At 37.0% G+C, this 27,179-nt stretch overlaps 1 protein-coding gene across 1 annotated transcript; it reads left to right on the top strand.

The window, feature by feature from the left end:
• The first annotated feature begins 556 nt into the window (after window positions 1-556).
• Window positions 557-26,557, top strand: LOC121405822 (neuron navigator 2-like). Its single transcript, XM_041596788.1, has 8 exons — window positions 557-681; window positions 2,232-2,284; window positions 13,287-13,359; window positions 13,925-14,088; window positions 15,830-16,871; window positions 18,003-18,020; window positions 22,310-22,486; window positions 23,523-26,557. The coding sequence occupies exons 2-8, from the start codon at window positions 2,282-2,284 to the stop codon at window positions 25,850-25,852; spliced, it is 3,807 nt and encodes a 1,268-aa protein (XP_041452722.1). The 5' UTR covers window positions 557-681; window positions 2,232-2,281; the 3' UTR covers window positions 25,853-26,557.
• The last annotated feature ends 622 nt before the right edge of the window (window positions 26,558-27,179 follow it).

Here is a 27,179-nt window from a genome sequence, read left to right as displayed (position 1 = left end):
AATCAGTGTTTACTGCAACTACTGGAATTTCTCTTTAAATAAATACATGTATTTGGTGAAATTCAGAGTGTGGTTTGTGTGATTTTTCATCATCTGTTAAAAGATCAGTTTTCTGCTGGACATACTCCCCTTTAATGCTTGAGTGATGCTACATGATTTAAAGACAAATACCAGTTTTGGTTACGATCTCAAAACGAGTTTAAACAAAATCCAATAAATTACCACCCAAGTGTTTGTATGTATGAATGAAAAATATGTGCCAAATGGTTTTGGGAGAAAATATGTGATTGCTGAGAAATTAGCAAAATAAGCTCCAAATTCCATCAAATGTCAGGATTTGTTTTAATCAGTATTAATACACTGTTCCACTTAAGCTTTTTTGTATTAGTGGTCATCAGAATTATCGATTTTGAGTTCAGATTTCATGATTTTACAAAGATAAGTTTACATTAATGTACCAGATCTAGATGTATGATAATATTTTGGCAATTAACCTTGATGTAAAAGACTTTCTAAACATACAATTGTTTGCTGCAAGTACTTTCTTATTATTCTCATTGCAGATCTACACAGACTGGGCCAACCACTTTTTAGAGAAGGCTGGGAACACCAACGTTATCGCCGATCTCCAGGTCGATATCGCCAATGGAGTTCTTTTGTCCCATGTCATCGATGCTGTCAGTAAGTTACTTTGATGTTTAGATGAGTACCAGACTCAGAAAAGCAGTGGATCCCTGCATTTGTGCTCGAGGATATCTGGATACATTCCTTTCGTCAAACAATGAAAAATGAATTGGGATTTTTTTATAAGTATGATTGTCATTTGATCACCGTTAAAAACAGGAGATCATGTGTAGGAAAAAAAATTATACAGTAACATGTTAAAAGAGTACTGGAAATTCAAACTAGCCCAGGAATATCACCAGTCATTGAAATGTTAATTCTTATCCAATGTTGCAGAATTAAGGGGTGGGGTTTAGTAAATCATTTCTACTAAATCTCTTTTACGCTTGGAATGTACAGAGTTTTTTTAAGGAAAAGTAAAAAGAAAATGCAGACTGTAAAAATAAAACTTTATTCTAAAATCGTCCATACAAGTAAATCTTTTTCAACATTCTAGGATGAGTATATGATGATTCTTCTCAAGTCAATGAATCTCTGTACAAAAATACTGTAAGTTTAAACATGATGTCTCTTTTTATCTACTGATCCAAAGCTTAATGATCTCTACCTTGCCGTTCTACCTCTTTGGACCCTCTTATTTTATTACCCCACAATAAGGAAAGAAGGCTCTTTTTATGCAGGGAGATGATCAATCTTTCTCAAGGGAGCCTTTCACAAAAAAGTCGTGTTATTGATTTTCCAATGACAAATCTGCCCTTGGCCAATCAGCTACCAGGATTCGATCAGCTTTGTAACAGTCAGTAGTAAAAAGCTATTGACAAGTTGCTTTGTGAAAGTGCACTCGGTTCCTGGTAATCTTGGTAATGATGCCTAGTGCCTTCATCAATCTTGTAATGTCTTTAAAGGGATTCACTATTATTCTTAAGGCTTATCTATTCTTACGCTGTATTTAACATTAAACCTATTGATTGATTTTATGATTAATTTTATGACTTATTATTAAGACTGATTACACCTAATGACCATTGGGAACAAGTGCAAGAAACAGTTTTATAATCGATGGCAGAGCTTTGTGCACTGTGCTTTTTGACACGCAAAATCGAGCAGGCAAGTCCAAAATAGATCTCTAGCAAATAGCTCCATAACTTAATCTCTCTCTCTCAAAAAAAAATCTCATTTGGGTGGCTACTTTTTACCACCGACTACCTTATTCTGGAACATTGGATAAGCTTTAACATTACAGCAAAATTGCCCAGAGTCCTGTGTAAATTTTCCCTCTTTTGCAAATAAATCAGTAAATGCCAATAGCCAATCAAGATCGTTGTTGCATGTGCATTTTATTCAAAACTCTGATCAGGAACCAATCGGATTCATTCTTTCATTTGCTGTCAATCACAAATATTTGTTTCACAGACCCCTGATATGTTTGAAAATTAAGTCGCGTTTGAATAAAAGCCGTTCTTCAGTGAGTCCCTTTGTTTCAAAATATCTTTTACTTGGGCAATTGTTCAACTATAGAGGCTGACTAAATTACACAAATATATAATGTATAATATATTAGCTTTCCATCTATCAAAAATGTATTGTTATCTTTCATTTTTTTTCAGCTAATGAGAAAGTCGCTGGGATCAATCCTACACCCAGGACTACTAGTCAGATGGTAAGATATTTCTTCTTTATATTAAAAAAACCTTTTATTTGTTTATTGACTTATGAAAATGGAAATAGATTTTCATATACATTACAGTATTTCACCAAAGTGAACACCCTTCACAAGAACATGCTCTTTTCAGTGCATCTCATTACTTTCATATATCTCCTCGAACTTGTTCAATGATAAGATGATAGAGAGGATATGACAGAATACCCGAACTCATCCTACATGTATTTTGTTTTATCCCATTTTCTGATCATACTGCAATTATTGGCATACAAATATATATGTGGTATGCTAAGCCTAGCCCCCCCCCCCCCCCCATAAAGTTACCTATACATTACAGGTATTATATAAAACATGTAAAAATGCATTCATTTTGTTAAATTGTAATGGTTTCAATGAATGAGCACATTTCCTGAACCAAGTTTCATTTTTCTGAGGACTAGCACACACTTGCCACCAGAGGGCAGCAAAGCACTTTAGATATTGCATGTACTGAGTCTGCTTTGCAATATCAGTGTCATTCAGTATTCCAGGGAGCTGATTCATAAATCTCGTGGGAAAATGAAACCTTTGGAATAAGTTAGCTTGTGTGGGAAAAAAAATTGAGAATGAGATGAAACAAAATTAGAAAATAATTGAATTTTAATGATGGAATACTAGTTAATGGTATGGAGGTCCTCCAATTGGCAATGCGACAAAGTTTTGTGATGTCACACATAAACAACTCTTTTATTGTTTATTTGTGTATTTCAGTGGCGTTCCTAGGATTTGCTTAAGGGGGGTATGCTAGTGGTATATTTGAATTTTTGTCAACCAGTGAGCACTGAATTTTCATTAATTGGATAATACATGTAAATCAATTCAATTCACTTAATTTGTTTATAAAAACACCCCAAAACATCTCCTTTTGCTCATTTTAATGTTACACTACCTCTTCATCTGCAATATATTTTGTTAAAACTGTATTCCAAACCCGATCTACTGCTGAAATTTGTTTCTGGTGATATCACCCATCGTGGTTGCAGGGGGGGGGGGGTTCAGAATTCAAGGTTGGTTTCTTAAAAAAATTATAGATTTGTATTCATTTTTACCCCCCCCCAAAAAAAAAAAATCCTGAGTATCAATATATTTTTAACATATACCTGGGGTAAATAGCAAACTACTGTACATTGAATGTTTATGGACAAAACTTTGGGATCATGTTTCTTTTTATCGATTCTGTTTTTTCCTGTTAATTATTTTAATCAATTGATTTAATTTGTTGTATTCACTGCTTGTGGAATATGTACATAAGGCACTATCAGCAAAGTGCTGTTTTCCATATGTACATGCGATATTCTGCTGTTATTTTGAAACTAAAAAGACTTTCATTTACTTTTGAAATAAAAATAGATACGATATAAAGTCAGAGGTACTTTTTTAGAGAAGTTCAAACCAAGATTTTTTGTGTCTATCTTCATGTTTATGGCCTCACTTTTTATTATGAAAAAAGAGGCAATTTTCACTTCTGATAATTCCTGTTTTATATCAAAAGAATAAAAAGAGACAATTCTTTAATAGACCTATCATATTTAATCTCTCCAAACCCTGGAACCCATTTTCTTGTGAAAACAAGATCGATCTCCTTGCACAAGGCCGTCATTGTACAATGAATTGGATTCCAAACGATCAGGGGCGAATCGGGAGCGCCCCAGTGACTTTGGTTCTGGAATTCCAGAGAAATTAAGGTAGAGGCAGAGGGCATACTGTGCACCAATTAGGAAGCTACATGTTCCTAGAGGCGCTGTGAGGTACATGTATAAAGCGAGAAGAGGGAAAATATGTTTTCACCGAGTATTCCTGTGATTGGTGTAAACATCCTATATCCTGTTCATACTTGTTTGATGGGTGTCTAATCTGGATTCGGTCCGGATTAAATCTGCAACACGAGATGCGCATCTCAGTATGTATCCCTGCCTAATGCTCAATTGGTGTATAAAACATCTTGTATCCTGTTCATATACACTGCTGGATGGGTGTGCAATCCGTATTTAGTCCGGATTAGACCTGTAGCGTCTGTACGTGTACATATATCCCAGCCTATTGCTTACAACTTGTACCCTGTTCACATTCACCCGTGGATCTGGATTAGGTTTGGAACATGAGAGGTGCATCTAGATGTATCCCTGCCTGCATTTAATTTTATAGAAAGATTAATTGATTGGAGATCAATGTTTTGTAAATGCTTGCTTGATTAGTACATCACCTACATCTTGTATCCTCATCCTATTTATATTTACCTTTGGATGGGTGTCTTATCTAGATTAAGTCCAGATTAGCACTGCAATGTAAGATGTGCAGCAAAATGTATCCTTCCCAGCATTTATGCAAATACCCCATTGCATTGACTGATGAATGTTTCTGTGTCTCAGTGGTTTGGGCTGCTAGCCTCCTTGTGTTCGAAGACTGAAAAGTTTTGTTAAAAACTTAATTTGACCTTGTTGAGTCCTGTTCGGAGCCAAGAAGCCTTCCAATATGTAAGATATCCTACAAAATGCATCGCCACATGGACTTTTCTTTTATTAAAATGGGTCTGCAAATGATTGTCTTTTTCATTTTCCCAAAATGCTGAATTGTATTTTCGACATTTAACCTGCAACATTTGCCGCATTCTCTTTTGAGGCCTTTTTAAAGAGAATTGCTATATTTCCCATTGACTGGTTTACGAAAAAAGGGCATTTGAGCTTAATCGTAATATCTGAACATATCTAGAGCAATATCTGTGACATTTGAGACCTAATTTTCTTTTGAAAAATCCTTTCTGAAATCGAAGGTGAAGAAGCGTGAACGTTCTGTGAGGCCCAAAGAGGACAAGCACTCTTGGCCCGGTCAGGGGTCCCATTTCAAACCGATGATGACAGGATCATCACAGGGGGAAGGTGCCTCCTCAAGCCCCCCTCTCGCTCCGACATGGGGAGATGCGGTTTTGTCATTAACTGGACTTCGCAGGTCGCGTGCCTCTTAGTACCGCTTTGTCCTGCCTCTTGAAAGGACCTCCTTATTATTCTGGGGAAGTTAGAAGGATGAAAAAGAAGGTTTAGCAGTGGGAGAAGTAGACCACAGGGTAGGATGGTGGATGGAAGGATGGGGAAGAGTTAGATTGGAAGGAAGGAGAATTGAAGATGAGAATGAGGAGGACAAGGAAATTGCAGAAAGTTTCTTTAATATTTTATACTGATTTCTCCCAATCTTGAAAGGACTTCCTGAGTATTTTTGGGAATATAGAGAGGATGAAGAAGGTTTGATAGTTGGGAAAAAGAACATGGGATGGGATGGTAAATGGAAGGATGGTGAAGAATTAACATGGAATTAATTAGGGAATGAAAGATGAGAATGAGGAGGACAAGGAAATGACATGGGATAGGGGAGCAGAGAGGGGAGGGGAGGGGAAAATTTGAAAGAATATATATAGATAGAAGATGAGAAATAGTAAGAATAATGGGAAGAGGAGGAGGGGAGAAAGAGGAAAGAAAAAAAACAAAAGAAGGGAGAAAAGGAGGATGGTAGAAGATATAGGAATAGAAGAAGAGGAGGAGGAGAATGGATTGGAAAATCAATTTTTAAAGAATTGAAACATTTTCTCAAACTTTTTCTTGGTATTGAAATGGCTCTGTTATGAACTATTAATGACAAACTGAAATCTGTCTGTGCCTGTAGGCTAATATATTAAGATATATCCCTCGACTTCAGCAAGTGCAGAGGATATCATTAATTTCAAGCCATTTGATAATTTCTGCTATTTCCCCTCAAATTGTGCGACACGTGGTATAGTAATCTGATACCACCCCTCCACGTGCCATGACTCGGGAATGAACTTCAACGTTCCGCTCCCAGAGGGAAGCCTGGGCTAGCCTTGGTAAAGTCATTTTATTTCTCACATTGTTCCAGGCTGCTATTTTTTCATTCTTAGAATATATTACTTTAAAGCGCCCCCCTCCCCCCCCCTTATAGTAAAACATTCATCTTGAAAATTTTCTAAAACCCCTTTCTCTTCAACGTTATAAACTTTTTGGCCAGCAAAACTTAGATGCCAAAACATTTTGATATTGATCTTAACATTTGCATCACTAGCCAATCAGTATTAAGATCTGTATGTTCACAAATTTGTGCTAGCAAAACTTGATTAGAATAAATAGAGAAATATCAAATCATTATAGCACCTAACATTTCATTAAATCCAGATGGAAGATTAGCAAATATTCACACAACAATGACATGCACATCAAGGGCAGGCAACCAAAGACATCCTTTTACACTATTTTATTTGAAATTTGATATGTTTGATTTTTTATCCAATAATGTGTTTGTGGCAATCACCATCTTCCAAAAGGACTTCAATATCATTACTCTGGCTTTAACCCGCAGCCTTTTTATAGAGCGCGGTGGCATTTTAAAGAATGAATTCCTGTCAGGTACCCATTCCCCTCACCTGGGTTGAGTGCAGCACAATGTGGATAAATTTCTTGCTGAAGGAAACTACGCCATGGCTGGGATTCGAACCCACGGCCCTCTGTTTCAAAGTCAGTAGATTAATCCACTGGGCCACATTTAACACTCCATACCTATATAGTATCTTCCTTTGGCATGTTTGAGTGGCTGCAATTCAGGTACCAATCTTCCCACCAACACCCCCCACGGACCTCTGCATCAGCCTTGATGGGAGACTAGTTCACAGTTTGAACTCGGGGAGTAAATTTGGCCTGGAGACATGTGTGTACACACTTCAGCAAAAGATCAATGGATTGTTGTACATCAGAATAAACCAGCTTTCATAGCAGTGCACCTAACATCACTAATGTATTTTGGACCTTGAATATATACCTGTCTACATGTACTTGCTTGGAGGAATATATATTGCTGGAGTATATAAGTGGAATATATACTTGGAATACAAACATATACAAGGATTTTGGACTGGATTATAAATTAATAGCACTCATGTATTTTGAAATTGAATATAATTGTCTTGTTGCTTGGAGGAATATGCTAACTTGAAGTGGAACGTATACTGGAGTATATAAACGTAACATTTTCTTGAAATATACCGGAATATATATGCGGTACATATACTTGGGATATATATGTACTTAAAATATACGGCTGGAATATATACATGAAATATACACTTTGATTGAATACTATCAGAAGTGATATATTCAGAGGATAATTATTTTATGCTTAAAGGATGCTTTGGATATGGATCTCCATTGGATCATGTGATCAATCTATGAGGTGATATAGTAAATTACAAGGTTTGTATTTTACCTGTAATTGTTTGAATATTTAGAGGAAAAGATTATTTTGATTTAGCGAGTTTTCGCAATCGCAACAGGGACGGATTCTGCAACATAGCAAATCTATTAGAAAAGGTCCATTAAAATGACAATGAACAGCTGAGAGGACTTTGTCGAAAATTGGTGAGCCGGGACGAGTTTTCCCGATCGCAACAGGGACAGATTCTTCAACAATGCAAATCTATTGAAAAATGTCCATGAAATCACAATGAACAGCTTGGAGGTCTTTGTCGAAAATTGGTGAGCCAGGAGCAGATCGTCCTAATATTCATCCAAAGTCTTGTAGTATCTTAGAAAGAGTGGAGGAATGGAGAAGAAAAGTAGAAAGAGGGAAAGGGGGGGGGGGGGGGGGGGGGGGGTCAGGGGAGTAAGGTTAAGGCAATAGCAGACAATATTTGCATACATGTATGAAGTGTCCAGAGACAGAGGCCTTTAATATGTGTCTACTACACTTTATGTAGAAAGACAGATAAACAGAAAGCAAGACACAAACAGAGAGAAGGGAAGAATGATGATTGGCATTAAATGGAGTTCAGGAAGAAGTGATTTGAAGAGAGAGAGAGAGAGAGAAGGGGGAGGGGGACAAAGAAAGAGCCAACTGGAGGGAAGCAGTGAAAAGAAAGGGATCAATATAACACCTCAATGAGATGGTAAGGGGTGTTGAACATGCTTTGGGTGAAAGGCGAAAATAAAATGGGACAATTAAAACACAATTACAAGGATAATTCCACCATATTGTGCATGCAGACATAATAGAGAGTTGAGAAGAAATGAATTGGGGGAGAAAGATAAAGAATAAGGGGGGAAGGGTAGGTGGAAGAGTGGAATGGGTTGATGTGTTTATACAGGAGAGGTGGGGGGGGGGGGGGTTAGTGAGAGGCTTAAAACATACCTTGGGGTTGAAAATAGTTTAGAGCCAATATGGGAAATTAAAAGATGATCACCCTCCCCCCACTTTGTTTATAGGGACCTACAGCAAAAATTTACAAAGTCTGTTTAAATTTTTTATAATACATAAAAGTGAAGCAAAATGAATTAAAGTCCATGAATTTTGATATGCAATACAATACATCTACAAAATATCAGGTGTGAAATATGAATAGCATCTCCTCATCGACATCTGTGAAAACAAGACACCTTTCTACAAATACACCAGATTTTAGATAATTCCTCATTTTATCTGTATAATCAGGTGTGAAGTATAGAAATATTTATAATCTCTGCAATAAAATTTGGGAAAAAGAAATGCACCTGTTTATAAATACACAAGAATATAGACGCGCCATAATAATATTGTATCAGTAACATCAGGTGTGATGTATAAATAATCTGAATATTCTTATCTCCACATCAATTAACATCTGTGAGAAAAACACCCTTTTACAAGTAGACCAGAATATAGATAACTCATAATTATATCAGTAACATCAGGTATGAAATATAAACAAAAATGAATAGTATCTCCATAGTGGCATCTGTGAAGACATAAAGCACCTGTGTAAAAATACACCAGAATATAGATTATCTATAATTGTATCAGCTTTTGGCAAATAAACGAGTCTTGCAATAGCCATGAGTTGCCATATTGTACTATTGATTTTAAAGTCCATTTTGTGTTATGATACCCTTTCTGAAGGCTAACTTTGCTAATTGCCATATTATTGTGTGGGATTATATAAACATGCGGTGTGGGTATTTATTGATTGGTATAAGTGCAATTTAGTAGCAGTCAATCACGTATATAGATGTTAATACAATTATCATTCTGGTTAAGGTTGCATTATAACGCCCTCATTCATTCACCGAAAATGCTTACCCTTCAAAGTTGGGTTTAATAGAAACACAATTTGCATTCAAGAAATGATTTTCGGTAGTAAATTAGATGTCTTTCAAACAGCTAAAAAGAAAAGGAGTGACAGAATCATTCGCGGTATCTAATTTCCATAACATCAATCATTGCCGGGGAATGATTTTTAAATAGGGGATGCAGGGCATTTTGATCCGGGGTTTTGTCATCAGAAAGAATTTGACAAGCAATAAGAAAAGACAAAAAGGTTATTACTCCCAAATATTGACCATTCAAGAGCCCTATAAACCTTTCTTTTGTTATTTGTTACATTATTCCTTGTCATTTGTTAATTTATCCTCCATGCATTTTTCCTTTAGTTTTCAGTAGTCTTTGATGAAGTTCATAGTATTTTGTTAATTCTATGGAACTCTGCAACTTACATGTCCTTATTTTTCTCTACGTATCCAGTGCTTTAATAGAGATGATGAATATTAAGCACTTTAGAAATTTGATATTATTTTTTCCTTTTTTTTTTTTGGGGGGGGGGGGGGGGCTTGTCAACCTGATTTCCAAGTGGTGGTGCCTATTAAAATCTTAGGGTTTTATTCAGGACTCCCACTTCCCAGGGCTATGGTAATAAGATGTAAAAAGTAAAATATGTGACATATTTCATACTGCCCATGTTTATTGGCCTGCACCGCAGAGTATGAATATATCAATGTTGATACAACTGTAACTAAAAAAAAAAAAAACAGAATATAACGCCATTTCAAACTTTTCAGATTTTGTACTAAAGACAGACAGTGTATGGTTAATGGCTGATCTTGGGACTCCTGATAGATTTGCACATTGCAATTGATCACTATTTTCTTGCAACACTCATGATTTTCTGTATTTAGTACTAAAAAAATTAGAAAAATACTGATTTCCTCACCAAAATACTGATTTTCAGCTTTAAAAATACTGGATTATTCTTGGTCAGGTTGGCAGCTCTGTTTTAACAGTATACTGTTTTTAGATGAGCCTCTTTACAATCTAAATAAACAAAAGGCAGTAAAATATGAAGTAACCTTCATTTTATACACCTGATTTAACATTACACTTTTACAAACCTCGCATGAATCAACTGAAAGGATGCTAGATGCCTTTTGCTATCTACATCCTTCCACTAGTCTTGTATCAATGACTTCTTGGAATTTTAAATAGAAAATGGTAAATAGATTTTCAGATGAGCCTCTTCAAAATATCAAATTGTAAACAAAAGGCAGGAAAATATTAAGTAACCTTCATTTTTTCATATGCCTGGTTTGACATTACCAAATGCAAACCTCGCATGAATTAACTGAAAGGATGCTCGGTGCATTTTGCTATCTGCCTCTTCCCACTAGTCTTGTATCAATAATCTATTAAAACATTAAATAAGAGATAAATATATTATGCAACTTTTTAGTTGGTAATATATACATATCTAGGCTTAGAGTATTCCAAAGCTATGTGCAGCATCAATTTCTTCTTAGAAACAAAATATCAGCTGGCAAGAAACGATCATTGATTTTCATTTCAATTTACTGTACAAATTGTAAACAATCAATATTCAAGGTTGCCCATTCACGTCTGAGCCTTGTAGCGAGGCTACATCGATCTCCGGCGCTAGATGGGGAATATGGGGTAACAACGTCAGTCGCCAAGAGCAGAAATTACATCAAGGGTTATAAATAACCCAGCTGTATAATTTGCCAGTATGTGATGGTTGTACAATCTCGCTTGCTTGTATGATATCTGATGCGATATCATTTTGATGCGTGTGCGGCGTCGGAGTCTGTAGGGGCCTCTTGCGTTAGGTAGAGCTGTGTATCGGTCTTGATTACATGTAGATGTTTACTTTCTTAATGGTTATGTGTCATATGATACATAGCATTTTTAAATGCGAAGGGGCCAATGGGGTTTAATTTATTCATATTGAATCAAATTTCGACTCATCCTTTTCATTGCTGCATGTACAACCTGTCTACATTGTTCAACAGTGCTTTTTGCAGAGCAAATACATACTTTAGCCATATTTGATGGATAAATGTATAGAGGGTATCATATTCAAACATTTTATTTTGAGAAATGATTTGGGTACCTGTACTTGTAAGTGTATTTTGTGTTTTTAGTTTTCAAATGTCAGGAAATTTTCATTCACTTAGTTGAGGAGAAATACATGTACTTGATTTTTGTTCCGGTGCTAGGAATTTTTCATGATTTTTCAAACTCACTTTGATAGACAAGATAGATAGAGGTCTGCATGCTACATACAATGTGATTCTATGGTTAGTGATATTTTCTTTTAATAGAAATTGATTAATTTGGAGCATTATGTTAATCTTAGGTCGTTATCATTGAGAGAAACAAAAATATGTATTTCTTTGTTGGCTGCATGAAACTCTACAGCAGAGTGATGTTTTCTATGGGAGTATGCTGAATTTGTCAAATTTTTTAGCTGTGTTATAAAATGTATTGGGTGATTTCAAGGTCAGTGTTGACCTTTTGGTGTTGGTGCTACACGACTATTTAACACCAAACGTATTGACCTTTTGGTGTTGGTGTTACACGACTATTTAACACCAAACGTATTGACCTTTTGGTGTTGGTGTTACACGACTATTTAACACCAAACGTATTGACCTTTTGGTGTTGGTGTTACACGACTATTTAACACCAAACGTATTGACCTTTTGGTGTTGGTGTTACACGACTATTTAACACCAAACGTATTGACCTTTTGGTGTTGGTGTTACACGACTATTTAACACCAAACGTATTGACCTTTTGGTGTTACACGACTATTTAACACCAAACACCAAACGTAAAATGAAGATGGTCCTGAAAAGCCACTCGCTAGTTGTTGAGATGTCAATAGTGTGATCTGGATCACTTTTACAAGTTTACTTAGAATAGTTCTTGGAGTTAGGGAAAGCAATCCAAATTCCAACACCAACACTAACACCAACACCGGACTTGAACAGTTAGAAATATAAATTAATTTTGAAAGAAATGTCTTTATCAGGTCCATTGTTAACAATAGGAGCAGGTGTTTTGAGCCAAGATTTTTTTTTTATCCTCTGTTATCTTCAGTAAGCAGTCATTTATCAATTATTGCCAAACAAATATGATAACCCAGGACCGAGTAAACAACTAAGCGTCTGAGTATTTCTTGTCTTGTTTCTCTGTTTTTGACAATCATTTGACTTTGGCAAACTCTCATTGTCGTCTTTGTCAGTTAACACCAACCTTTAGACTTTGTTTAATGTCAAATAGAACAAGAGAGCCGAAAATATTTGTAACCAATGAAGTCATGATTTCAAATATTGAATCTTGAAATTCATCACGTTTTTATTCTTTTTTTATTGACACATTTGTCGGCAAAGCCTCAATAATTTGGAGTTTATTCAAAATGGAAGAGTTTGCATTTCATAGCTGTCACAAGATAGAGATGCTGACATATTTCAAGTAAAACTTATTATTTTTATTATCAATGTTAGTTAGCTCTCTCTGTTGTATTGAAGGATCTTTTTTTTTCAACCATCAAAAGACATGAAACAAAATAGGGAACATTGAAAAACTCATGAACAATTTAATTTAACACAAATCTTAAAAAGCAAAGATCTTATTTATCTCTGTTTTCTATGATTTATCTACCATTTTTCTTGTACATGTATCTTGCTTTATGCTTAATCGTTCATTTACAGGCGTACGTACATTTACATATAGTCATATAGTGTAAACATATCTGTTTATCATTGTTCATCTTTTATTTATAAAAAAATATTTTTCGTGGCGGGAGGGATGAAGGCTTTGATATTGCGTACCTTATTTTCATATATTTTGTATCTTGCAGATAGAGAATATTGAGAAATGTTTAGGATGTCTAAACTCAAAAGGAGTAGCAACTGATGGTCTTTTAGCAAGAGGTAGGTATTTTTCTTTATTTTCTATTGCATTTTATTTCTGTGCTTTATGATTTCATTTATTCTTTCATTTATTTATTTATTCATTCATACATTCATTCGTATGTTTTGTTTATTGATTTATGTATTTATTTATTTATTCTTTTAGTATTTTTTATTTATTTTCTTTATTTTTTCTTTATTTTTTTCATTTATCCTTTTATTTATTTCTTTCTTTATTTAACTATTTATTTATTTACCTATTTATTTTTTTATTTGTTTTATTTTATTTATTTATTTATTATTTATCCATTCATATATTTATTTACTTGTATATTCTTTATATTTATTCATTCAGTCATTTATTATTTCCTTTAATTATTTATTTACTTTAATATTTTTATTGGTGGGGGAGGAGATTGCCCTACTGCTATGAAAATGTTTTGTTCTTATTACAGTTCATTTGCATATTTGTATTGACACCCTTTTGTTCTTATGCAAATACAATAAACTAGTGATGAGAAATAGACAGTTCATTAGCATTGCCCCATCTATTCAATTCCATGTCATCTTTCTTTGCATCCATCAGATCTACATCAAGGCAACCTCAAGTCCGTCTTGGGACTATTCTTCTCCTTATCCCGCTACAAACAGCTCCTTCAGCAGGAGGATCAAGAGAGGCGCAAGAAAGCCGCCGCAGGAGGCGGGAAAACGGTTGCCCAGCAACGAGCGCAGAATGCGAAACATGCTCAGGTGAGCCGTGAAAACAACATCCATTTCTCTTTATCTTGACCTCCTTAAAATAAACCCTACCTGAGATGTACATATGTCTAAGAAAATAAAAGGGATTCTTGGATTTTTTACCTGCTCCATATCCTATATGTATATTGTTCGTATTGAAATAAAACTAACCTCATGACCCCTCCCCTGCTCCACTCTTGCCCCCCACCCCTCCCCTCTCCATCCCAAATGTTGATCTTACCCTTTCTTCCACTTTTTTCCTATTCAGTGCATCCTCCTCAACATCTCATAAGTGAGTCACCAATCGGAATGATTTCACGACCCCACTCCCCTTCGATTCATGCCCCTTTCCCCTCACAGAAATGTTTTCAACCCCCCCCCCTTCGCCTTGTCTAGTGCGTCATCCACTTCCTCATTGCTTCATCTTGAATCAAAATGTCTTTATGACTCCCACCCTCTCCCCTTTCATTCTTGCCCCACCCCTTTTTCTTTACAGAAATTGCTCTCACACCCCCCTCCCCTTTCCCTTCCAATTTGCCCTATTCAGTGCACCCTTCACTTCCAAAGTGTTTTTTTTTTATCCGAATGACTTCTTCATCCCCTCCATTCCACACTTGACCCCCCCCTCCCCGACTCTCCACCCTTTTACATTTATGTATTTGCTTATCAGACCAAGGTGCATTGAAGTCAAGTATAACGTGAATGAAATAGTCTTAAGGTGAATAGGCCCTCGACTATGCAAACATTATTAGTATCAGTTCTATTGTTGGCTGTGTGGGATACAGGTGTTATTTCCTTGTTTACAACCAAGCAAAGACCATGCAACATCTATGACCATTTCTTGAAAGAAAATAATCTTTACAAAGGTTAATTGTCATTCCTTACTTTATACACAAGGAAAACATACATGTGACAAGGTTGTAACTTGTGGAGGAATTCATTGCTATTACATGAAGAACTGTTGAAGTAGAATACATGGACTTTAAAGTCAGTTGATAACATTAAATTGTTCTCAGAGACATGCTACTCTTTGGAATAATTTGTCTTTACTGTGCACTTCTATTCATGTTGCTGGGTGTATTTTTTATACAAAGATACGATTCTCAGTGTCATTTGCATTAACTATATTGTAGTTCATATTCTACTTTTGTTGTTTTTATCTTGATCCTGAAAGGTAAGATACTTATATTCTTTGTAAAAATACATTTTTCTTTCATTGTTTAATTGTGTTGGGTTGATGAAAAAGAGGTTTTTTTTTTACTGTTCTATTTTTATGTTGTTTCATTTTAGTGTACTGTTCATTCTGAATTTACCCAGATAAGTGCATGTCAAAAGCTTCAATATGTCTGAGTTCAATTATAAATATATTGTGGAAGTGTCGTTGTCTAGTGGTTCTGACTCCTGCCTTTCAAACAGAGGGTCGTGGGTTCGAAGCCTAGCCATGGCGTGTTTTCCTTCAGCAAGAAATTTATCCACACTGTGCTGCACTTGACCCACATGAGGTGAATGGGTACCCGCCAGGACAGATTGTTTGAAGGTAGATGGCGCTATGAAAATGCTTGTTATTGTTATTATTATTATCATTCTGTTGTTCTTCAAATGTTGAATTACTATTGGATGCACATCAACTTCAAATTTGCAAATAGTCGAAAGACGTAGACTTGATTTTGATACCTCTGCATGATTTGGAATTGAATGTTAGTTTCTTATGTCATGTTTCATTACTTCATAAATTTTCTCTCTTTTTTCACAGCCTCCTCCACCTCCTCGTCCCAACGGCCATTCCAAGCCATCACCAGCCCAACTGAAAGCAACAGGTGCCCGTCTTGCCGTCCGTCCTCAGGCCACTGTCAACGGAACTCACCTATCCGTTGGTCAGCCATCAACGAACAACTCATCGGCCACCTCAAACCCGGTGGCCTCAAGCTCGACCAGAACTCCAGTGCGTGCTTTGCCCAGTGGAACAAACCGAGCCAATGGGAACAACAACAACATAGCAGGACAAGTTGCCCCAAGGATCAATGGCTCGTATCAAGGACTCAACAAGTCTTCACAGAACTTGACAAACGGTGTTCAGAAACAGACTGAACGACAAGCCCACAGTGGGAATAGTAACGGAGTAACGCAACAGGCAAAGGTTGCCCCAAATCAGTCAACAAGACGTGCCACGCAGAACGGGGCAAGTAAAGGTCGAGACACTCAGAATCAAGGGAGAGCGGCGCAGAGTTCAGGTAGGGCAGCCTCGCGGTCACAGTCGCCCCCTTCGCATGTTCTGTTGAACGGGTCTAGCAATCCAAGCAGAGGTCGTGCCACGCAAGGACAGGCGTCGCAGGAAAGGGAAGCGACCCGTAGCACCAATACGCAGAAATCTGGACGGGCCACACCGAATCCACAAACATCGGGCCGGGCCACACCAAATCCACAATCATCAGGACGTTCCACTCCTAACCCTCAGACACAGCTCGGACAAAGTGCCCTCAGCGGATCTCGTAGCACTGTAAGTGTCGAGCAACGGCGAACAACAGGGCAAGTCCCGAAGCAGCGTTCGCTCTCGCCCACTGAAAGAGTTCCTTCAAAATCCACCAACCTTAGCACAGTCAGTAGCTCCAGCAGTCACGGGGCAAGGAGTCAGAGCGGAGCTAGCAGCTCCGGCTATCATCATTCTTCAGGGCGATCGTCCGGCGGGTCAGTGACCAGCATGCCAAAGCCCCAGACACGGTCCGGCCATGGGGGTACAAGCACTGCTGGGGTCGTACGGCGGCAGCCTCCGGCTGGCTCGTCATCTCAAAACTCAGGTAAGGATCAACTGCATGTGGTCTTTGATACATCCTCAAGGAAGTTCAGGCATTGTATGGCTGCATGAAGGCAAGAAATAACCAAACTTAAATGTTACTCTTATGAATGAACGCATGAAAGTGAATCTAAGGTACAGTACTTGCTTTGTTGTGGTGTTAATGTGATGAGCAAATGATGATAGCAACTTCCTTTATAGGTCTGAGTGATACGTCCTGGTACTCTATAATGGCAATCAAGTTTTTAAATGATCTTTTTCATGGAACAACAGACTTTGACAGATATAATTGTAAATTGTACCAGTCAGAAAAAAAAGATGTAACATCTTTCTCTTTCAAACTTATAGAAATGTTTGTATTTTCTACATGAACCTATGAAAAAAAAATTCTCCTATTGTCTTTGACAGAAATGTTTGTATTTTCTACCTATCAGAAAAAAGTTTTTTTATCTTACTGACTTTTACAGAAATGTTTATATTTTCTACTTATCAGAAAAATGGAAAAAGGATAGAATGTGACTTAAAATTCCTCTGAACTTTTATCATCTTCACAATATGATTGTAACATCTATTTTTTCATCTTCAAGATGTCTTTTAAGAGATATATGTACATGCACTAGGCTGAATGATCCTTCATCTAATTTCATGACATTTTCAATGTTTGAGAAATCTTATTTCTTCTTATCCCCATAACAAAAGTTCTGCATTTCATGTTCTTGCTTCTCTATTTCCTTTCTCTTCATCTCTGTTTCTCTTTGTCAAGGACAAACGGTCAAGGACAAACTTGAATATCGTATCATTATCCCAGTCCCCCTTTCTGCACTTTCCATAATCAAATAGTGATATAAGGAAATTGCGGAGAACAGAACGTTTTTAATCGATACCACAAAATTTTGGCTCAGAGAATCCCTGTCTTCATTGATGTACATGTAATAGGTACTTGTGGCCTCAACATGGAAGGCTTCTAAGCTGAAATGCAGAACTTTCCATTTGCAGGTTTATTTCAGAAGCCATGAAATATCCTCATTATTCATTAATTCTACTTCCATTCATAGAGTCCTTTGAACATTAATTGAATTGTCCTTTTGAATTAAAAATATGTTAACCTTTGTCCCTCTCCACTCGACGTTTGCAGGCAATGTTCGTAGGAAAGGTAAATAAGACAAACAAATATACTCTGCGTGTATTATACTTCACAAATATATTTTCTAAATTTTTCATTTAATCAACTGATATTCAGCCTTATTTACAGTGTAGTATGAATGACTTATTTTCCATTTACAACTTTCTTTAATCGTGTTCATTTTGTTGCCAATTCAATTTTGCTACTGTTGATCATCACACACATATTTTCAACGTTTTTCCCCGGTTTTTACATTCAATTTTTTTGTCCTTCCTCTTGTATTTTGAATTTGCATGAAGTGTGCGGTGTGTGGGGTTTCAAAGCGGAAAGTGCACTCATACATGTTCATGGTCTATGTGAACCAGTGTTGCTATATCAGTCAGATCCTCAGGAAATCATGAAATGTATTACAGTTGATATACAGCATGTTTCTTTCCTATGGAATAGAAGAATTTTGCAATGAATTTGACCATAATCATTAGATATCTTATTTGAATTTATTTTCACTCTAAATTCAAACAAGATTGACAGATTTTATGCAGCAATATTGGATGGACAAAATTTAGAACATGGATTTTAAGCCCTTTTGCATCTAATCTAGCATGGAATGAGTAATAACCCTGTGGTCAGAAGGACCTTGTGTGACTGGCATTACAGATTATAGATTTATTGGTTAGTTTGCTGTGCTGTGTGGGCTTTTGCAATGATTAATGCTTCTCATTTTGTGTCTGTATTCTTATATAAGGACATGATTATATAATCGGGTACCGGTAGTATATAGGTTGGATGTAATGAAATAATAGCACAGAACTCATCTGAAAAAAAGTAACCTAATATCATAACTTATGATATAAAGATAGATTGACTTCTTGCTATTTGACCCATGTACATAAATGGTCAAGAATATAATATAATATTTTAGCAATGATGATAAATCAAAACATAAGTTTGATAATTAATGCAATAGATTTATTCATTAATGCTGATTGAGAGGATACCTTCATAAAAACACATGTAATACTAGAGCTATATAACAGTCATTTTAGTTGGAGTAATAGTGATAGTTAATAACATTTAGCAGTATAGCAGACATTAATAAGGTGCCTAGTAGGGTTCATGTATCCAAGCATAGCAACAAATACATGTAATTAATTCCATATTTCTTGAAATTAAGACATCTTTATTGTAATTACCTTTAAGCCTTAAAAACAGGTGGTGGTGTAAACTTACCTTGTGCAGGAGACATTTTCTGGCAATACAAGGGTTTTCCTTTTTTTTTCAAGCGTCTATTGGGGTACCTTAAGTTTGCAATTATGTATAATCCTCTTATTTTTATAGTACTATGCCTTTTCTGCATAAAACCTTTCAGATTTTGATGATTGCTTCATTTTCTTAGTAGATTATCTTTTATAGAACAAACTTTCCATTTAAAATCAAGTTTGGTACGGATTTACAGGTTTCCAGGAGCAGAAAAAGATATTTTTTTTAAACTAGAAAATCATTCCCTAATTGAAGTAACTGATAACCTATTAAAATAGGCCTTGAATATTGCCTTGTTTGCCTTTAACCAATCCTATTCCTAAACCCAGATTGAGATATAGCAGACCTCTTTCACACATAGCTTTTTGCAAATTTATCAATTTTTTGTGATTTATTATTCAAAAAGAAAACATTTAAAAACTCAAAGTGTGCCAAGATGAAGAAATGAAAAGGAAGACAGAACAAGAAAACGGTGACGTGGGTCTCGCCAAGTCAACTTGTTGAGACAAAAAGACAAAGTTTTAGGTCTTATCAAGACAAGTTATACCTAATTCTTAGAATTTCAGAAGGAGGAGATGCATCAATTAAAAATACATATAACTTCATAAGCTATGTGTGATTGGTATAATACTAAATTGAACTGGTAGTTAGTACTATTCATACTACTCTTTTTATATGCCTGTTTGTATATAAGTGCATGGTTTGCGGTGAATAGTAAAAAATATTGAATGATACTAACGGTCTCCATTTTTGCTTTATGGTCAAAGCTACCTCCAAACCTGGGAGTGGGGCAAAAGGTAAATTAATCATTTGTTTTATATTTCGGGTTTATAAAGGAGTTATAAAATAATGAAATTTATCCTCACTGCTGGGGTGTATTACACAGAGGAACGAATGCTCGGGACTGTAGCAGTGTTTAGATTTGCCAACTTTTCGGATGAGTGTTGCAAACGCTTGTTTTTGTTATCAAAAGCTGTTTGCGAGCTGCTTTAGAACTGAAAAGAAAATATGTTGGCAGATGTTTGATTCACAATCTATTTTCAGGGAATTCATTTTACATTAAAGGAATTTGGTCATGTGGACGCTAATTTTGGCCAATAAAAAATATCGTACAACCATATTTGCAAATGCTTATTAGACAAGTTTGCAAATGCTAGCAACTTCTTGTGGAAAAAGGAATTGGCAAACATGCTTTATATTTATAATGCATAGTTTTAAGTTTTAAGATGTACAAGTACACATAATGGGGCACATTTGTATGTTTATGCTTGATATATGGGTATATTTCCCAATTTTAGAATATGTTTTGTATCCTTAAGCTCATACTGCTTTTACTGTTGCATTTTGAAAAAAGAATAGAAGTGTGACACAATTAATGTTAAAATGCACATATTCATCAACAACATGATCAATGTGTTCAATGGACTAACAGTTAATTTATTTTCAGTGTTTCATGATGTTTTATAGAGGAAGGAAAATTCTTCATTGGTTTTACAGTGCATTGTTCATAGTACTTGAATCATACCATGCTTCTCCCCACAAGTCATACATTGCTTCAAATCAGTGTAGAATATGAAGAAAAGAAATGTGTAGCTTGCTTCAAAAAAGAGCAAAAACTCTGTGAGGGAATGATGAGGGTTGCAAGATACGGGCATATTGACATTGATCATTGAAAATGATAGTTTTATCTGTGTGATAAGAAAATAGGCTGACTTGCACTCTCATAGCAGGGGAAAATACACTGGGGATGAATGAATTCCCATTAATTTTGTAAGCTTATTCAATGTCGCAGATGTAGACAACATTGTGAAAAGAAGCCTCCGACAATAAAAAAAAAAAAAAATTGCCTGCCTCATAGAAACTGTCCGTAGATTGTACTTAGGTAAAATCATAAGAAATTTCACCTAGATTCTCCAAGACCATACAATACCTAGACTTAAGGAGAGGGAAGAAAAATGAAATAAAAAAGGATAGTATACTTGATTATTCAAAGAAAGTCTCAAAACTGGATACTAAATTGATTTTGTGTAGTACCTGTACCTGGAGGCATGGCGTAGCAATATACCCAAATAATCATGCATTATTAGGCATGACCAAGTTCCACTTTTGAGTGTTTTCTTTGAGGCAAAGATGTATATATTTCATTTTTTTTATTGACTGGATCCCAGTTCTTTTTTTATAAACTTTTGTAAAATATTCATTTTGTAATTTATTGAATGAATTCTACAAAGTATTAATGATTGCAGTCTGAAAGCAAGAGAAACTCTCTATCAAATCACAATAAGTTAGAAAAATGAAACTACATAGGATCAAACTTAATTTCACTCAGTAATGAGAAATCTAAATATTTCAAATTTGATACGATAAAATACAAAATAAAAAGTGAGTGAATGATAGCAATCTTTCAGTCATTTGCACACACCATCCAACCAAGGTGTGCATATAACTGTTTTTGGAAAGTAGGCTAAACTTTTAAATGTCATAACTTTGTTATATTACATCAGATCTAAAGAAATCTTTGAACAACAGTTAACAGAGCTGCCGACTATTACTGAGAAATAAAAGAATACTGATGGTTTCTTGTAAAATTATAGCATCTAAAGTTTCATGTGTTGTCCTATGGTATTATTAGTCTGAAAAATAATTCTGTACCTCATCAAGTTCTTTGTTCCAGTTAGCACCTCTGCATTTAGGTTTTTTTTTTTATTTGCCTCTTTTTAGTAAGATCATTTTTTTGATAAGGTGCTTTTGCTCTTGATGAAGGTAATGTGATAATTGCAATTGGTCACAATGATAAACAATTAAAAAGTAATGTGGTGTTACAGGAAATTTTCAATTGATCGCAAACTGTCAATTGTTGGTCTTGATATCAATTGAAAGCCATGCATTTCATTGCAAATTTGCCGTTAATAGATGGTTTGTTTCTTGAATGGACAAGTTAAACTGGATTTGCTTGAGTAAAAATTCTTTTTTTTTTAATTTGCAACCAATATTTGCAATTGATTACAAATACTTTTCTTGCAACATCCCCTAAGACTCTGTTTCTTCTTCTGTTTCAGGTTCAAGCAGTGCCCGGAGCTCCTCTTCCGATATGGGCTCTAGAATCCCCACCCCGAACAGCCGCGGCGGCGCCCCCGGGGGTGGGGGCATCAAGGCTCCCGGGCAGCGAAATTCCATCGGCGCTTCAATCGGCAACGATAGGAGTAGAGGCCCCTCACCTGTTCCTAATTCATATGGTAGGTTCAAAGAAAGAAAAATGCTTGTACTTAAAGATATTATATGTATGTTCCTTAGAATATCAAATGGTTATGATAATTTCTACATGTAGGCTAGGCTATATTTGAATGTAAGAGACAATAGCTGAGGCATAGTTCCCAACTATTACTGATTCCTATTGTTTAGTACTAAAAAGAAAAAGGAAATATTGATGGTTTCGTGCAAAATACTGATTTCTAAAGTTTCAGTTTCATGTGTTGTCCAATGATATTTCCTTGAAAATACTAATTTCCTCAACAAAATACTGATTGTTAGCTTTTGAATTTCTGAAATGTTCTTGTTGAGGTTGGCAGCTGTGGTGTTACACATTCTTCTGACCATTGTACATGTACATGTAGCTGTGCTAAGGTCAGGTTGATAGCATGTACAGAAATGCTCGCTATGTCAGTGTTGCCCATTTGTATCATTTATTCAAACTGAAAACATGTTGTAGCAAATGAGGTAAGTGAACTATGTGATATATCAGGTTTATTTGTCTGAAAATTATTTTAGTATGAGACTGACCATTCAAGCTTATTTCTGTAATGAAGGCCATAATGTGGATTCCATTTGCCTTCTAATCATATGATGATGATTCTCATAAGCTCTGGAATATCTTTGTAAAAAAATGTTTGAAACAGGCGCCCTGGCGGTGTTGCATAATTCTGTATGTTAGCTACCCATGACTTAATAGCGTGGCTGGTGCTACTTTCTTGTGCTGAATGATGTATTCTTCTGTAGCTTATTTAGGACCTAAGAACATGTTCCAGTCGTGCCTAAAGTCCTGCGTAGGTTCATGTTTAGAGTCGCAAACAGCTTGATGAAACACATAAGTTAGTGATTGGTCGAGGAACTCTTTTGTACGATTGATCATACCCAACAATCAATGCAATTATTTGTCAAAACTCAGCTCCAGGATCAATCACTAATCTTTGGGTTACAGGGTTCTGGGGATATACACCTGGACAAAAATCTTTCTAACAATTGTGCTTTTATTTTATTCTAACTTTGTTGTAGGTGCAGCTCCCGCATCCAAAAAGACATCATCATCAGCAGCTCAGGGACACCAGTCTTCATCAGGCATCTCATCTACCTCATCTTCCTCCAATATCAAGCCTCCGGGTTCCGGTCTAGCCGCACCCCGCTCCCAGAACAGAAGTCCCTCCCCCGGCATGGCAGCTAAATCCGGATCGAAGCTAGAAGCATCGAAGAGCAAGGCACGGTCGAGTTCTGTCCCAGCTGGCCAGAAGGGAATTCCTACCCCGAAGAGCGGTGGTGGGGCTGGGGGCACAGGCAAGCCCCCTCCTGCAGCTCCACCTGGTGGTGGTGGTGCCGGTGGTGGAGGAGGAGGAGACAAGACAGGGTCAAAGATACCCCCTGCGAACAATGGGAAAGGCTCGATGCTGACAAAGCTGAAGATATTTGGGAAAGATGGAAAGGGACCTCCACCAGCTGCGAAGGAGAAGGAAGTTGAAAAGCCCAAAGAGGCAGTTGCCAAGACTAAGCCTGCACCTGGGAAGTCATCTATCGCAAAACCTGTTCCCCCGAAGAGGGACTCATCTGCAGGTAGGCAGGCTGCACCTGCTAAGAAACCAGCCGCAAAGGAATCAAAGTTGCCTCCACCGAGTAAGGTCGAGAAGAAGCCCAAAGTAGAGGAACCTGTGCCAGAAAGCCTAGAATCTCAAGTTGAAATAGAAAGAACAAACTCTAACGGAGCTGTATCCCCTGGACTAACGTTGGGTTCAAGCAGCCCCAAGAATGCTTTGAAGGCTGTAGCTCAAAAGACAATCGGAAGAGCCTTTGGTGGGGCCAAACCAAGGACTTCCCCTAAATTAGGTCATAAGGAATATGTGCAATCTGATCTGACCAACGGTGACTTGAGCGATGATGGCTCCAGGTTGCCGATGGCAGAAAGCAAGCTGAAATCAAAATTGCCAATACATAGCGGAGAAGGTGATGGAAGTGTCCGAAGTGATATATTGGAAAGTGGAAAAGTGAGCGGACTTAAAATGCCATCGAGTAAGTTGAGCACGAGTAAAGTTAAACCCGTGCAGACAGTCACGAGCCAGCAGCACGGTGGACCTGGCAGTGGTTCACAGATTCCAAGTTCAAGGGGGATTCCCAAGCCAGGTGGTACACAGAGATCAGGAATCAAGGCCCCTGGTTCTATTGCTGCAAAGAAACCAGAGTCCACGACAAGCGGTGAGAAAGAGAGTGAGGAGAAAGTGACTTATACTCGAGGTGGTGCGTACAGTCCCGTGCCACCAAAGCCTCCTATACAGACTGAACCAGTACCTATATTAGATAGTGAGAAACCCGTTGCAGAACCTACTAAATCTCCCGTAGTCAAGACACCATCGTCAGGTGGACGTAACTCCATCACCACATCGCCTAGTCATAACCGCTCACCAGCCAATACAGCAACGGTGGCGCCGTTCAACTATACAGGAAGTCGGCCACCCTCCAAGGACTGCAGTGATACAATAAGCATTGCTGCTTCAAATGAAACGGACTCTGTCAACAGCACACCGATCCACAGTCAGATCAGTATCTCATCAACCACAAGTCAGTCCTCGGAGAACAGTGTCATCTTCCAGCCAAAGATGGAGGAAGACTTCTGCACCACCGTCTACAAGAACGACAAGGCAGTCACAACCTTTGGTACGCCCAAGCAACAGCCTCGTGTCCTCAAGTCGATCCCGGATGTTCAGAACTCGAGTGATTACAACGTGACGGTGATGAACTCGCAGGTCGCTGCCAGGCCCTCGCCGGCGACGAACCGTGCGACCAAAGAGACGACATTTGGTGATAGCATCACGACTCAGCTGAAGGAACCTGCGCAAGAGGTGAGGCACTCCCCAGAGGTGCCGCATGCTCAGCGTAGCTCCAGCTTGACTCGCAGAGGCTCATTAGGATCGACCTCAAAGCTCGGGAACATGTCGACTGTTGCTGTATCAATACCTACTGACTCTACCAATGACAGTAACGTCATGACAACCAAATCTGATGGCAGTTACCAGCCCCTGCTAAGTAAGGTCTATCTCAATTCGATGAAACGGACCTTCTCAAATCGTTCCCACCTCAACGACCTCCAGTTCACCGACCAAACCTTGATCGACGATTGCAACGACTATGTCAGCGAGGATATCGCCAGTGGCTACGTGAGCGATGGCGATATTTTGCATCGCTCCGCCGGCCTTGGTGATATCGGAAGCGGTTACATGAGTGAGGGAGGAGGCACGCTGTATGCAAGGCGCATCGGGATGTCATTCAGAGTGCATGATGGGATGGCTGCTGTACGAGAATACCTCTCAAAATCCATGGATCTCAGTGATGAGGGAAGGTAAGGAATCAAATTGTTATGTTTTCTTGTTTGTGGTTTAATATATCTAGTTGTCTGTGTTGTATTTTGTAACTGTTTAAGTTTGTTTAGCTGTATAACATAGTCACAACAGTCATGCACCAGCACACATTTTTAGCTACCTTTAGAATTGTCTGACCAGAAAAGGTTTCTGATGACACAACGGCCTTGATTAGCGTAAATCTCATGATTAATCCTTGCGTGCTGATATTGCAATTGTGCACATTCGTACAATTAAATTCAACAAGCGTAATAATTAGGTTCTCCCCTACCTTCAAATTAGATAAGCTAATAAAATGCAATATTTCTTGGATGATATCTATAAAGTAATAAGTATCAATGCTGCAATATGGATATATATATTCAAGAAAATAAAATGAGAACAGTGGTCATTATCATCCTCCCAAAATTAATTCAGCATGCAAATAGTTAATGATCACTTGGTATCATTGGTACATATGCATGTACCAACCATAGGAACTTGAATTTTAATCATCAACAGTTTCTGACTGGTTCCTGTAGACAATGGGTTTCAATTTCATTTATTTCATTTTCATATTTCTCTTTTGAAAATTGTTTTATATAAAAAGAAAGCAACAGCGTAGTAGAACATGCAGTATATAAAAGACAGATATGTGAAATGTATGCAAGTAATATGATAAAATCATTCAAGTAATAATATCAAGAAATATGCTGAGAGCCCTTGTTGAATAGGTTGCAAGTAAAAAAAAAAATGTTGGAAGAAGGATAAAATTGTATGACCTTAAAATGTTATGACTTTAAATGGCTATTGAGCAATGCTTACATGTATAATGGTAGATACCAGAAATGCCAGAATTGCATGAGAATAATCTCTGAAATCTCTTACTCACATAATACAAATGGGTTAGTGAATAAAGCATTGAAATAGATTTCATGCAACCTCTCAACTGTGCTGCATATAGACTACAGAGGGCAGCAGATAGTCATCAGCCATCCATGTAGCTATGCATTTGGGGATTCCGTTTTCCTTTATTGAATAATTTGCCAACTGGAGCATGGAATTGGATGGATAGGAGGCCAAAATATTAAATATGGGATTATTGAATCTGACATTTGCCTGCCAAACATCCCTGGGGCCAAATCAAATTGGTATTTACTATACTGCTATCTCTTCAATAATTGAAATATGATCCAAGTTAATACAAAATAAATCCCCATTTTTCAGAAAATTCTTGTTCTTTTCTCTTTCTTGATCTAAAAATTCTTCATCCCATCTGCAATAGTAACCCTGATAAAATTATTTTAAGCATGCAAATTTTGGTTAATCGCAG

Source organism: Lytechinus variegatus, chromosome 19 (genome assembly GCF_018143015.1).
Source record: "Lytechinus variegatus isolate NC3 chromosome 19, Lvar_3.0, whole genome shotgun sequence".
Classification (NCBI taxonomy): domain Eukaryota; kingdom Metazoa; phylum Echinodermata; class Echinoidea; order Temnopleuroida; family Toxopneustidae; genus Lytechinus; species Lytechinus variegatus.
Note: the sequence above shows the minus strand (reverse complement) of the source record. Positions and strands in the feature narration are given on the sequence as shown.

Bases quoted from the DNA above. Each gene is read 5' to 3' on its own strand.
- LOC121405822 (XM_041596788.1), top strand. The intron at 14,089-15,829 runs GTGAGCCGTGAA...CTTTTTTCACAG, and splicing joins AGAATGCGAAACATGCTCAG to CCTCCTCCACCTCCTCGTCC. The intron at 22,487-23,522 runs GTAGGTTCAAAG...ACTTTGTTGTAG, and splicing joins ACCTGTTCCTAATTCATATG to GTGCAGCTCCCGCATCCAAA.